The 15,234-nt window shown below is 33.9% G+C and overlaps 1 protein-coding gene across 1 annotated transcript in view; it reads left to right on the top strand.

The window, feature by feature from the left end:
• The window catches only part of LOC149782249 (uncharacterized), a 665,894-nt gene that overhangs the window by 172,617 nt on the left and 478,043 nt on the right, over positions 1–15,234 (top strand). The window contains exons 61-65 of the mRNA XM_089935099.1: positions 1,305–1,465; positions 1,582–1,758; positions 8,504–8,713; positions 12,930–12,972; positions 14,454–14,620. Of these exons, the coding sequence (XP_089791225.1) occupies positions 1,305–1,465; positions 1,582–1,758; positions 8,504–8,713; positions 12,930–12,972; positions 14,454–14,620 (758 nt within the window). The remainder of the gene's footprint in view (positions 1–1,304; positions 1,466–1,581; positions 1,759–8,503; positions 8,714–12,929; positions 12,973–14,453; positions 14,621–15,234) is intronic.

Genomic DNA, 15,234 nt, shown 5'->3' with positions numbered 1-15,234 from the left:
AAATTGTAATAGAAAAATGTTGGGATTGTCTGGTCATACTATAAATTTACTGCCATCTTGCATCATGTTGCTGTTTATTAATTTACTTGCCTCCCCATTCCCCCAAGAAAAGCAGGGCGATGGATATTCTGGGGTGGGGTTGCCCATTGATCAGTCGATCACACTTTTGTTTCATATTTTATGTACCCTGTTGCAATATCGTCTAGAAGCTTGGTATGTTATTGTGTATTAACTTTACATTATGTCCTGTAAAAATAGATTCTGTATGGTCAGCATTTTAAGAGTTATCCCCATTTTAAAACATATTGTATAGCTGTCCATCCATCTGTCTATCACACTCCTGCCTGATTAATATTTCTGCAATCTTTTGAGATAATACCTTAGAACATAGCATGCATTTATTCAGTGAATTGAGTTTGTGTACATTATTAAGTTCCAGCAATTTGTCCAGTCTATTTGTAAATAACTGTCAAAATAATGCTGTCATTTGGATGCCAAGTCCCCATCAGAGCCCCTCAGACCATTTTTAGCCTGCCTGACAGAGTGAAACTTTCAGGGTTACTCAGATGTTATAATCTTCTGCGATGCTGAGTTTGAGAACTGAAAAATAACTGCACATTATATATATAGGTCTATTGCCCCCATGCATCTAACATTCATAGTTTTGAAAATGAGTCACTTATTTCACACACTTCATTGATAAACTGTGATATTCATACATATATCAATCAATCAATATGTCATTTGCTTTAGGCTTTAGGATGAAGTTCATATTAAATAGTGTGAAATGTTAAGCAGTTTCCTTCATTTTTCAGTTAAATATGATGATTGTATTAAATTATCTGATAATTGCTTGGTATTTAACAAAAATATATATATCATAGTAGTGGTAGATCAAATCTCGTTAGCATCAGAAAATCCAGATCATGACTCAGTACTTTGTAATGATCCAGATGTTCTGATGCTGAAAACTCAACAAGATCTAGCAAGCAAGATTTCATTACCATGACAACAATGCATCCAATGAGATAATTTGGCATCTGAATGGCTCATTAAAAGTGAAGGTTTAAATAATGTGTCCAAATATTTTATGAATTTTTTGTATGAATTCTCTGCTAAGATAAATAGAAAGAAAACTTGTACATTATCAGCATTACATGTTTTTAGATATGTTTTTAGATTGCCTGTGATAAGAGAAATGGAACACGATTATCATTATCTTATTACTAAAGAATATTAGTTTTAAAATTAGGATATTATTATTATTATTATTATTATTATTTCATCTCATCTTTGAATTACAGTTACAGCATGGAATTGTTGTCTTCCCAAAACAAGCTTCAGGTGGACCTGGAAGTCAAGATTTGCTTTGACAAGAATTACTGTCCACTTGTGTTTCCATTGCTCTCTAAGACCAAGTTCCCACTGTCAGTATGTGACCTAGCTATGCCATTCCTTAATCCAGGTATGTTATCAATTTATCATAATAATCATCATCATTATCATCATCACCATTACCTTCACTACCACAACCACCACCCCACCATCATCATTGCAGTTATCATTACCTTTTCTCTTCAGACTTTAACCTGAAGAATTGGTTGGCAGAGCAGGGAGCCAGTCAGATGGATGGACTAAAAGATTCAGCTGTTGACTATCTTCTGGAGAAATTAGGAATTGCTACATACTTCAAGGATACTCCCTGTAACCGACAACAATATCCCTACCTGACATCTGATTCCTCTGGATGGCACAAAGGTATGTGAAGTTCAAAGTCAGGATGCATTCTCTAGCACTGTTTATCTGACCTTCACATGTAATGTGAAACCTGTCTTAGCAGATACTACTTAGAAAGGCTACTGTACCATTAAACTTTTTACTTTTAAGAACTGTAGTAGTGACTCAGTGCTCTGCCTAGGTGATGGGGTTGCTACGGCAGTTGATTTGTGGGATGATTACCAGAGCCTGAAGCTGCTACAGGCAAATAATTTTTTATTGTTGATTTGGGGATATTGGCCAATTGGTTTTCTGTTATTTCCTTATAATTATATACTAAAGTTCAACATATATAAAAGCTAAAACTACCTTTTGTTTGTAATTCTTTTTCCCCGCTGACTTCCACAAGATTGATGAAAAAAACTCTCTGAATTGATGAAAAAACTCTATGAATTGAACATGGAATGAACTATTTATTACAGTATAATTTGTCATTATTTTATACAGTTATATGATGTCAGATATGTACACATAATTATTTACAAATGTTTAATTAGTCTTAATTAATCTTGATTAGTCTTAATTAGTCTTGATGTTCTAGTTTGTTTTGACTAGTAATTTGCTGTTGGTAATATTTGTAAAAGCAGTTTTGTACATGTGAGCTGGTGTTATAATTAGGGAGAAGTGATGAACTACAACACTTGCTGCTGGTCATGGGGTTTATTAATAGAATAGGAATGATATAGAAAAAACCTAAAACAGTATAGAGCTAATACTTTTTATACACTTAATATACAAGTCTAGGAGTAACTACAAACAAGATAGACCGCTCCGGTGGCCTAGTGGTTAGAGCATCCATCTTGAATGCGGGAGGTTGTAGGATCGATCCCTGTCAAGTCATACCCAAGACTTACAAAAATGGTACTATCAACTGGCTTGCTTGGCGCTCGGCATTAAGAGGTTAGTTCTAGGAGCGGTCGGCCTGGTGTCAGGATAATGTGACTGGGTGGGACATCATTTTGCAGCATGATGCCTCAGTGCTAGATATCACTATAAATTGTCACACTGCAGACATCGTAGCGATATGACTGCAAAATTGTTGAAGCTAGATTAAAAATCCAAATCACACACACACATACAAACAAAATATACAACCCTTATACTGGCATTTCAAATCTTAGAGTAATAGGATATAAATGTCTTGCCAGGCTCGAAGTGTACAGGCATTATAATTCATTCAAATTATGGCTATGGCCTGCTTTCATTTGCATGAAAAACCAGTGCTCTTCTTTTGTAAGAGTGGAACAAGTCAAGATGTCTATCCAAAATTGAGAAGAAGAATGTGAGAAGCTTTGGTTAGTTTGGGTGGGGGAATTGATGCATTTTGATCAATTGCTCACTCAGTCACTCACATAACAAACACATACACATTAGTCAGTACTCAAAGGACAGCAAACATAAACATTGGAAAGGACAATAGGTGAGCTAAATATAGCTCACTAAAGTGTAATATGGTGAAGGTTTTCATCTACCAGCAACAAAATTGGTCGATAACACTGGACCTGGGTCACATACACAAAGACAAACATCTCACTGTTTGCACTTTATGGACACCTCATGCGGCCTCTGTTGTTGGGCTTCTCTTTCTTTACTCCATATTTGTTACTTTCAGTCACAAGTCTTTTATTTAATACCAGTGGAAATTATTTGGATAAGAAATCACTCTCTTTTTTTCCCTCTCATCCAAAATGAAAATATACCAATGCTTGCAGTGAACTCAGTGACTTGCAGAGCATATGGCTATCTTATCCACACTTCACCATTTTCATCATTTGAAAGATAATGATTCTTTGTTGCTGCTGACACTTCCTAAATCAATATCATCAATCTATTCCTCAGAAAAAGCTGAAAATTATATTTCTGAATTGCTAGCAAAAGCCAATAGCCAGTGTTTCTGCAGTCTAGAACCACATGTATGAAGTTTCACATGTTTCAAAGTTCCAGAAAATCCTCATATTTTGTAGCCATATTTAGCATATGATGTCTTTCACAGCAAGAACCATCATTTGTAAACTTTATTGTGATTGGTTTATTTTCTTTTTACTGTCCCATGTTAGATCATTTGTAACATGAAGAGGGCAAATCTACCCTTCATGGAGGTCTAGAGCACATAACAGGTGGGTGGATATCCACCATTGTGGATAGCAGTGCTTGTTTACCAGTGGATTTATCTATCACTGCAGAGGCAAGACACATAGATGCAGTAGATATACACATCATTGGTAGGACAGGTTTTTCTGTACTTTTATGGACATGTTTATCTGTATTTTTATGGACCTATTTGTACCTTTATGAACAGGTCTATCTATACCCTATTGAATGTATTGATCCATACCTTTATGGATATATTATATGTACCTTTATATATAGGTTTATCTGTACCTTTATGGACAGGGTTATCGGCACCTTTATAGATATGTTTATCTGTACCTTTATAGACAGGTTTATCTGTACCTTTATTGATGGGTTTATCTGTACCTTTATAGACAGGTTTATCTGTATCTTCCTAGACAGATTTATTTATTGACAGGTTAATCTGTACCTTTATAAACAGTTTTATCTGACATTCATAGCCATATTTATCTGTACCTTCATAGTCAGGTTTAATCTGTACCTTCATAGTCAGGTTTAATCTGTACCTTTATAGAGAGGTATATCTGTACCTTTATAGACGGGTTTATCTGTACCTCTATGGACATATTTATCTGTACCTTTATAGACAGGTTTATCTGTCCCATTCTAGACAGGTTTATCTGTACCTTTATATACAGGTTTATTTGTACCTTTATATGCAGGTTTATCTGTACTGTTACACAGATTTATCTATACCTTCATAGGCAGGTTTATCTGGACCTTTATAGACAGATTTACTTGTAAATTTATATACAGGTTTATCTGTACCTTAATAGACAAGTTTATCTGTAGCTTTATAAACAGGTTTATCTGTACATTTATAGACAGGTTTATCTGTACTTTTATGGACAGGTTCATCTGTTTCTCTATTGACAGGTTTATATGTTGCTCTAAGAACATATTTATCTGTATCTTTTTAGACAGTTAATTCTGTCCCTTTATAAACAGGTTTATCTGCACATTTATAGCCGGGTTTATATGTACTTTTATGACCTGTACTTTTATGGACAGGTTTTTCTTCATATTGCAACATTTCCTAGATGACTGGACATAGTAATATTGTGCTTTCACCAAAACATCTTATGATGACTGCTTGGTCCTAATTAGAAATGGTGCTGATATCAAATGAATATGGCCATCGTAGGAGTCATCTTGAAAATCTTATTGTTCTCCTCCAAAATGGAAAATCACATTAGCATGAAGTTTATATCAGAGATAATTTCAACACTTGGCAGGCACAAGGTGGTAATGATATCGTCATAAATTCTTGGAAATTGTTTAGGTTAATAGAGCATCAGTCCCATGGAATTGAGGTTCTCTTGTTAGCCGACCTGGCCATAATGTGTTGTGTCATCTGTTATGTCTCTTGTGTCATGTACCCTGTCATGTCCATTTAATAGCAGTTGCTGGTATGGCCTCCAAGTAGCTGAGTGGTCTAAAGTGCTTACCGTTATGGATCACTGCCATCTTACCTCTGGCTGCATGGGTTTGAGTCATGGGTTTGGCTGATGTGGGTATGTGAGAAAGCTTGCCAGTAGCTTCGTGTTGGTCAGTGGTTCTTTCTGGGGTTTTTGTGTGTTCTTCCTCCACCATTAATACTGGCTGCCATGTTTAGCCTATCTTGTGCTGAAAAATGACAATAAACCCTACAACAACAACAACAACAGTTGCTGGTTACCACTATGGAGGCCATATTTCAGCTCTGATTTCAGTTAACTTGGAATAAGCTTTTATAACTTTGAAGTTCAAGATGAGTTTAATAAAGAACAAAATTCATGCATATGAACGAGTTCATCTTACATGATTTGTTAATCTTGTTACCACTCTCGAGACCATATTTCTGATCAAATTTTTTTATTAAGTTAGGATATATGCTTTTATCATTAATACCTTTGACAAGTTCAGTAGTGAGTGAGATTCACATATATTAATAATGTGATCTTATATCTAATTGATTTATTTTTTTTTTGTTTTGATCAGACATGGAATATTTGCTTACATCATTAAGTTCTCAGATGCATTCAATAATGGAACAAGATAAATGCATATCAATTAGATGAGTTTACATCTAATTGGTTGAGTTTGTTATCTCACTGAAAACCATATTTCTAATCTGAATTTGAACAAACTTGAAATACACTATATTATTATATACTTAATAAAAAGTCCCATTAGTTTAACATTGTTAAGTAACAATATTGACTCTTCCTTATATGGTAATTATGTGCCAGCATCCAAAGAACTACTTTTGTCTATGTTGAAATAAAAATGGCAACAAATGCTAACCACTTCTCAAAGTTTGACATTTCCGACTTATTGCTTCTTCAACCATTGGGGGAAGAAATAAAGGTGGAGGCAAGAGATCGATACATAAATCCAGGTGATGTGGTGAACTTCATTGAAAATTAGAAAAAGCACAATACCGAAGTGGCAACATAACGAGATGTAAAAAATGTTCAGTAATGTGTATGGATTGTAAAGAGAGAGCCTAGGACAATAGAAAACACCCATCCACACCTATTTAATAAATATCTTAGTGAACGTTTTGTTTCTGTATGCAGATGTGATGGCTAGATGTAGTTTTTATCCAAAATGAAATTTTAAAAAACACCTACTGTAGCCATCTCCAAAATCCAAAGAACATGAAGAATTTGCTTATCTCAACAAGATCTTTGACAAGTTGGAGAAATGATTGAGATGCTTATTAATAATGTAATCTTGTATCTAATTGGCTGAGTTTGTTACTAGTCTGAAAAACATATTTATAATATTGTTTCAACTAAACTTTGAATATTTGCTTTTATCATCAAGATCTGTATTAGATGACTAATTATTTTACAGTCAGAGAACCAGTATACTGGTTGGGTAATAAAAAAATAGTTATCCGTTGTAGAGTAAATGGATTTAATTCTCTTTTATTATGCATTTCATAAGCTTCAATCTATGTATTATATTTGGCAACAAAATTTATGTTTTTTTGTTGATATCCTGTATTTAATTTCTTGTGGTGTGAGGCTATGTTATTAGGTGCAGACAAGGGAGCCCCTCTGTTTAGCAGCATGTGGCACAAAAATATGCCTCAAAACACCCGTTTTTTGAATGTCAGAATGGAAGCATGAGTCAGGTATGTCAATCTAATGCAGAAATAAGTTTTTTTTGTGCATATATTGGCATTATGTTATTTGTGAAATTAAACTGTAATCTTATACTGATCATGGACAGTTTCAGTATTAAATATGTGGTCTTGCCCATGATTTGTTGAGCTACATCCTAGTTGAGAGACTACATTTATCACCCAAGTCTTGCATTTGATATGGAGATTTTTATACAACTCTAGAGACTGTAGTTTTCATGGGATTTTGTCCAACTAGTTGAATAGGCCTATGTAGCCTAGGTCATGGTTGTGTATGTTGATGAGTGAAGTTCATGCATATTATTTTGTTGTGACCATGCTTTTCATTGGCTGAGCATGTGAAAAATCTAGCATTTATATTTGTGATCTGATTTTGTTCAAAGTTATTAAATTGGTATATTTATTACATATATAAGTGTATAATATAGAGTCTCACATGTGAAAGTACAAGATTTCCCATCATGCCATGTGATGGTCAGTAAATGTATGTGCCTATGAAAGTCGTACCTGCATCAACAAAAATGAGCACTTTGTGAGCTTGAACAAATCAATAAAAACAGCCTTTAATTTCAGACATGGAAATCTTTGATAAAAGAATTTCAGCAGGTGCCATTTGCATATCTCTGAAGTTATTCCCCTTGCTTTGATAACAACAATAACAAACCTGCTGTGATGCATTGCTGAATTGGACTTGCATTGTTTTAAGACAGGGTCAAATAGTATACAAAATGACAGAAATGTCATTTATTGCATGAGATTATTTCAACCCAGTCCTACTGTTTCTTAAGTCCTGCATATTTATATGGTCAGGATATGAAAGTGAAGTAATAATACAACATTAATGGTATAAGTCTGGGCAATAGATTACCTAGGTTGTGTTCTTATGATACAACATTAATGGTATAAGTCTGGGCAATAGATTACCTAGGTTTTGTTCTTATAATACAATATAAACATGATCAGCAGCTGTTGTGTAAGCCAGATGAGTGATATATAGTCCACATAAGCCTCTTGTGTCTTTAATATTAAATACAATATTTTCTACTAGATATATGTTACTGTTTTCTTGAACAAAAGCTTCTCATCTTAATTATTTTTCAATTCTGTGTTTTTGATTCCTGAGTTTGGTAAATACAAGAGTTTTATCTGGAAATTTCTTACCACAATAACATGTAAAATGCTATTGAACCAGTTCCTGGTGTTTAAGTCAGCTGGGTTTGAGCTATTAAGATTTCAATGTAGTATTAAAAGTACTAACAACAAATTCTCATGGGTTGGTGGTTCTTTCTGGGGTTCCTCCTTCACCATTTATGTTGGCTACCATGTATAACCTATGTTGTGCTGAACAGTGGTGTTACACCCTACAACAGCAGCAAAACAACTAACAACAACAACCACACTGAGCAACGAATCGTCTCTTTAAATGTGTCAATATTATTTTAGAGTGCATTATTATTTTAGAGTGCCCCCTGGACCTGGTTTTGCCCACTCTTCCTGCTATGGTGTCCTGCCATGTACCAAAGTTTTGTACTGGGGTCGACTGCTGTGTGGATGTTCCAGGTATCCGGCACTCAGTTAGTGCACGTTTGATTGTTGATGGCTGCCATTTCATCCTGAGTATTGGAATTGAGAGGAAGGAGGTCAACATTTCCTTAGAGAACTTCAGTTGGGGTAAAACTTTCATGTTAATTTTTATGTTGTTGTATATTCAGAACATTTTTTACTTCTGTTTCTTATAATTTAATAAGATCTATTGAAGCCTTGCATATTTGTAAAGTTTGCTTCATTATTGAACTTTTAAGTAGTAATCAAGTGTTACTGTAATATTTTGTCTTCTCTCTTTCTTAATTACCTGAACTTACTAAAACACACACACTACAAAATCATGCTATATGGACCAGACTTATTTATTGTAACTTTTGTGAAATGATTTAAGTGACTGATGAAATAGATAAATAAAATAGCTCATTCCTAATATTCTTATGGGCCACTGCTTACAATGAAGCCTTTGTGATTCGGTTCTTGTCGATATTTCTGTACATCATCCATCCATCCCAATAAACTTGTAAGATTGTGCAAAAGCATTTGTTTTGGGAAAATGAAATTCAACTTGCATATTTGTATGCATATATTGTCTTTAAGTACATATTGCAAATTTTTTAAATTTTTGACACGTTGAACATTTTAGGGCCTTTTGGGGGGACAAAAATCATGTTAGCACAGATAAGCCAAAACCACCTATAGATGGACAAATAAAATTTAATAGGTGTGCTTAATTGTTTTCATACATAGATGTCCTTTTAGATTTTCATACAATTACAGGATTTGTTCCATTTTTTTAAAACTGCTCAGGTGGCCTAGTGGTTAGGCAGCTGCCTCGGATGTGGAAGGTTGTGGGTTCAATCCCTTCCCGAGTCATACCAAAGACTTACAAAAATGGTACTAACAGCTGCCTCACTTGGTGCTCAGCATTAAGAGGTTAGTGTTAGGACTGGTTGGCCTTGTATCAGAATAGTATCACTGGGTGTGACATCATGCTACATGTCTGCAGCATGATGCCCCAGTGCTAGACATCACTATAAACTGTCACACTGCAGACATCATAGAGATATGACTGAAACATTGTTAAAGCTACATTAAAAATCCAAATTACCCCATTTCTTCAAAATATAAAACTAATTGGACTTAACTTTTTTGACAAAATCCTTTTTTCAACAATGGGGGTGGGGGAGTGAAATACAGTGGACATATTTTATTGTTGATTTGTTTTGAACTTTTTGATATTCAGATGATCTGATTAGATTTTCATGCAATAGCAGTAATCTTTCCAACTGTTTAAATTTTTTTCAATATTTCAGGAGTTAAACTTTTTGGTATGCATGCCAGTGGTGCTTTCATGCAAGTCTTGCAAACACAAATATAATTAATACTTTGATCAAACTATTGAGATTTATTCTTTTGCTTGACAAAGAATCATACTGATCGGCATCCAAAACCTAGAATTGTTTCTATGTTCTAGTACATTATTTTCCGTAATTACCGTATATGTTGGGGCACCGTATTTGTAGGGACACCATAAATTAATTTTAAAAGTAATTTTTTTTGTGCACTGTATGTTCTGGGACACATTGGGTTTTTTTGAGTCGTAAGTTGTGGGACACCTTTTAAATCGTTCGAAAATTACATATTGGAAATTGCACTCCAACTGAAATTTTATTTTAAAAACTATAAAACTGTGTACTTGAGATAAAACTTTTTAATCCACTGCAGCAGCATCTCATTAATACAACCCTTCTCCTGCACACGTACGATCTATTCTTTTGGTACATTAATATATTTGTAGCTTTCTCATACCGTGACAAAATGTTAGAGGCAACACACCACCTGAAGCGGAAACTGCAAGGAGAAAATTAAGATTTTTGAAAATCTGCACTAGTCTTGCTAATTCTCACACTTTTGATGCACATCTTATCATCAGTCCATCCAGGAATGCTACCAAAGTACATTAGAGTTTTATCCATGTTAATGATCATATTGTCGGCGAAATGATCTGTTTTTCTTCAGGCCTTCATGAATTCATCACGTGATTTTATTTTCTCCAAATCTTCTGGATGATGCTGGGTCATCGATGTTCGTGCATGAAGCACTATATTGTAAACTTTAAAAATTGTTCCATTGTTTGACTTTATTTTAAAATTTTTTGTGAATACTGGTGAAAAGAAACCAAAGTTAGCTTCCATATCTCGGCCGTCTTTGTATATTTGAAGCTGTAATATAAAAAATCAGCACACTTAAAAGAATCCAAGTCGGCTTCTGAGGTCAGCTTGCTTTGGAATAAAATAACCTTTGTATTGATATGCTTTAAAAAAATTTGGCTTCCGAGTCCAAAGGCTTGCTTTGTAATAAAAACAACCTTTGTCTTTGATGTCCTGTCAGTAAGTTCAAAGAAGAAGTTTACTGTTGGCTGCCAGTTGTGTTTATTTACCACCAGGGCTTCTATGTGCTTGGCATTTGTAGTAATAATTATTACAAAGGTGCACTGATGTCTGTGGATAAATAGTAATGATACATTTTTAACCCGCGCCGGTGAAAAATTGTCACTTGCATTCTATTGAACGTGTTTTCAAACAATGATTTTTATTTGCGAGATACTGTTGTACAGTAGACCTGGATATAAATTATTCTTGGCTATTTTGAACCTAACACCGTGCCATGCGTGAATGGCATTTGTCTTCAATATATATTGGTTGATTATTTCCCTCTCGTTTGCTAAATCGTTTGCTTCTCTTCTGTTAATGATCATATTGTCGGTGAAATGATCTGTTTTTCTTCTGGCCTTCACGAATTCATCACATGATTTTATTTTCTCCAAATATTCTGGGTGACGCTGGGTCATCAACATCTGTGCAGAAAGCACTATATTGTGTCACTTCAAAATTTGTTCCATTGTTTCATTTTGTTTTCAAACTTCCCGTGAATACAGTTGAAAAGGAACCCAAGTTTGTTTCCATATCTCGGCTGTCTTTGTATATTCCAAAAAAATGTAAAAAATCGGCTCACTTCACACTATCCAGTCAGCTTCTAATGTCGACATGCTTTGCAATAAAATAACCTTTGTATTGATATCCTTTACCAAGAAAAAGTAACCAAAGTTGGCTTCTGAGATCAGCTTGCTTTGTAATAAAAATCACCTTTTGTCTTTGATGTCCTGTCGGTAGGTTCAAAGGAGTTAACTGCTTGATGCCAGTCGTGTTTATTCACCACCAGGGCTTCTGTATGTTTGGCATCTGTGGTTACAATTAACACAAAGGATCATTGACGTCTGCCGGTAAATAGTAAGGATAATTTTGTAACCCGAGCTGGTGAGAAGATTGTCAATTACACTTGAGTCAATGTGTTTTCAAATGATCATTGTTATTTGCGGTATACTGTCATACAGTAGACCTGGATATAATTCAGTCTTGATTATTTTGCACCCAACACCGTGTCATGCGTGATATCGGTTAACTATTTCCCTCTTGTTTGCGATTTTGTTCGCTCCAGTTTTCAGTCGGATAACATGTTCAAACCTTGGAGCACAACCACACACAATTGTTTCTCAATGTTCATGTGAACAATGTGGTGTGCAGTATCGGACATAATTGATACATGCTAAAGTATGGAATCCTACGCTTATGGATTTCATGGAAATATTTTATTCTTTAATGCTCATGTTGAAAAAAAGGAATAAATGATAACAACACAAGGTTAGTTTCTTTTTGTTATCAATTCAACGTTTTATTTATCTATTTTAATGCAATGTGCAGTGGGGGGGGGGCAAGCACAAATGCAATACAATTTTATTTCGTTTCTTAAATCTTGGGACATATGACCAAAGTGAAAAAATGTTTCACCATAAGTTCTGGGACAGGAAAAAAAATAATTATTTTATCGTGTCTCAACATATGCGGTAAATACGGTAGGTATGAACATGTTAAGCAGGTGCTTTCACTTCTTTTTCCAATATTTATGAAAACTTGCATAATTAACTCTGTCTTATGAGTTTTTTTTGGAATGAAATTGCTGTGGAAATGAATGCATGTAACTGGGATAACATTTATTTTAATGTGTTTTTTTAACCTTTTTCCAAGAAATTTTACTTGTTTTTATAGCGACGATGATATAAAAGACTGTTTGGCTGTTTGATTCCAGGCAAATTTGATCTGTACAGAATGAGAAGACAAGTGTCTTTTTCATGCCCTGAAGTGGTAAATGGTTACAGTTGTCATGAGAAACATACTTGATTTTCATCTTAACTTCTTGATTTTTCTTTAACTACCTACTTTGACCTACTTTGGTTGATTTTTCATGAATTTTAATTTTGATATAATATTTCTTTAATTTTTAGGACAAATGGGCAAATTCTATCTGCTTGATGTCATTCGGCTTGAGTAAGTACACTAGACAGTTGAATCCTGTCGCTCACTGCTTTCTTTATCTGTATGATTAATGATGTGCCCAAATATAAGAAATACCAAACCAAAATAAGGAATACCAACCCAAAATAAGGAATACCACCTCTATCTTAAAGATGTTTCAGGTTTTTCCAAATTCAAATGTTTTGGATAGTAACAATCCAGAGTTTTATATAAGCACTATAAAATAAACAAATGGAGTAAAAATGCATATTTAAGAGAGTTATTAGATTAGATTTAGATTAAATAACAGTCAAGAGATTAACGTAAGTTTTATTCAAATACATTAACTAAAAGTACATATTAAGTTATTAAGGCAAAGCGACACAATTTTGCTTGATGAGGTTGTACCTTCTTCCAGCCTGTCACATCATCACGGTTCATAATAGACCAAGCTAGTGGCATTACAGCAAAGAAGAAGGATATAGCTTTACACTGGTGTCAAGTAACTTAGAATTTTATGCACATTAAAAAGGAAAATTAGAACAATTTTGAGACACAGTCTTATTGACTAAAAGGATCAGCTGTTGGTGGACCATATGTTTTGTCAGATTTGAGACTTCCTCTCATTAGATCTAAAGTATACGTGACTAAACTTTACATGGACAGACAAAACTTTGTGAAACAAAATTTGGTAACATTGGGATTTGTGGTCAAAGTTGGTGAACAGCATGTATCCAATATGCATATTCTATCAGTAAAACTACGCTGTAGAGAGGAGTTCCACATTTGCTGTGCACTTTGAAAAGATTGTTCTTGATTGCTGTAAGAGCAATTGTTCAAATAATTCCATATAATTGAAGGTAACCTTAATTAGACTTGTTTAATAAGCTGTTTGGTACATTCAAAAAGACATGATCAACAGCTTGATGAAGTCTTTTAGTTTTTGTTTTGGAGTGTTCGTAGAATATCCTTTCAGATTTCTAAAATGCAACTAATTTCAAGTTACACCATTGTTCCAGACCAGGGAGTTAAATACCCAATTTATTAAACTGTTATATACAACTCTGGTAATCTTTTGTAAAATACCCAATTTATTAAACTGTTATATACAACTCTGGTAATCTTTTGTAAAATACCCAATTCAATAAACTGTTATATACAACTCTGGTAATCTTTTGTTCAAATTATACTATTTCTTCTTGACTTTTGTTACTTGAAAATAATATAGGAAAAGGTTGATTTTCTCACAAAATACCCATTATGATTGATTTAAATTAAAATTATCGATATAAACTGTATAGTTTTGTAATTTAGAGTTTTTAAGCATTAGTCAATGAGATCTGACAAGTTCTCTTGTAATTGAGGTTGTAAAAGATATCATTAGTATACCTCAATACAATTGGACTTATAATTTTGTTTCAGGCATTTTAAAACTGACATGTTTAATTACAGAATGTGCATCGTTTTTCTTGAATTCTGAAAGAAAAACCTTTTATATTTTTCACAAATGTCAGCTATTCCATTGTGGAGCATGAAGTGGAGAAAGAATATATTGTCAGCTTAACATTCTCTGTGTGTCTGGACCCATCCTCCTCAGAATGCATTGTTGTGGTTCCTGTCATGGTTGATGCTGTTCTGCCAAAACCTCTTTGCAACTGGAAAACAGATTTCAGTATTCCCAGTAACTACCTTCTACATTCTTTATTTCTTAAAGTGTCCACTTTCTACATGAGCAATATTACACTTTTTATGTATAAGATTTGAGAAATACATGTAATTAATGTTGAATTATGAAGGTCTTGATATATATATATATATATATATATATATATATATATATATATATATATATATATAATTCAGATGGGGTATTAAAGAGTTACAAAATATGGAGGTACTTGATTTTATTAAATTGACATAAAATGTACCTTTATTTTCGTTTCTGTTTTTCATGCTGCTGTTGCTTCAGTTTTAGAATTGCCCTTCATTGCTTAACTAGATTTGCCTCAAACATTGGAACAAGAACCTTGAATATTTTTAATTGAGAATGTTATATTCATCCTAAAAATGCATGTGCAGCATTTTTGGATGTGGTCATATTTCACACAGCATTGTCGACCTGATGTGTTGTTAGACTGATCTTTTATGGGTCTGCATACTGTATCATGTGTGTATTGAATGAAAAAATGAAATCCTGTACAGAAGAGAGATATTTTCTGATTAGAAAAATGAATAATTTTTGGTTCCAATACATAATTTTCAGTTGGAATAATAGAAATAATGATGTATGCATGC

This window comes from Sinohyriopsis cumingii, chromosome 15, assembly GCF_028554795.1.
Source record: "Sinohyriopsis cumingii isolate HCF-2022 chromosome 15, ASM2855479v2, whole genome shotgun sequence".
NCBI lineage: Eukaryota > Metazoa > Mollusca > Bivalvia > Unionida > Unionidae > Sinohyriopsis > Sinohyriopsis cumingii.
The sequence above is the reverse complement of the archived record's forward strand: the minus strand, read 5'-3'. Positions and strand labels throughout refer to the sequence as shown.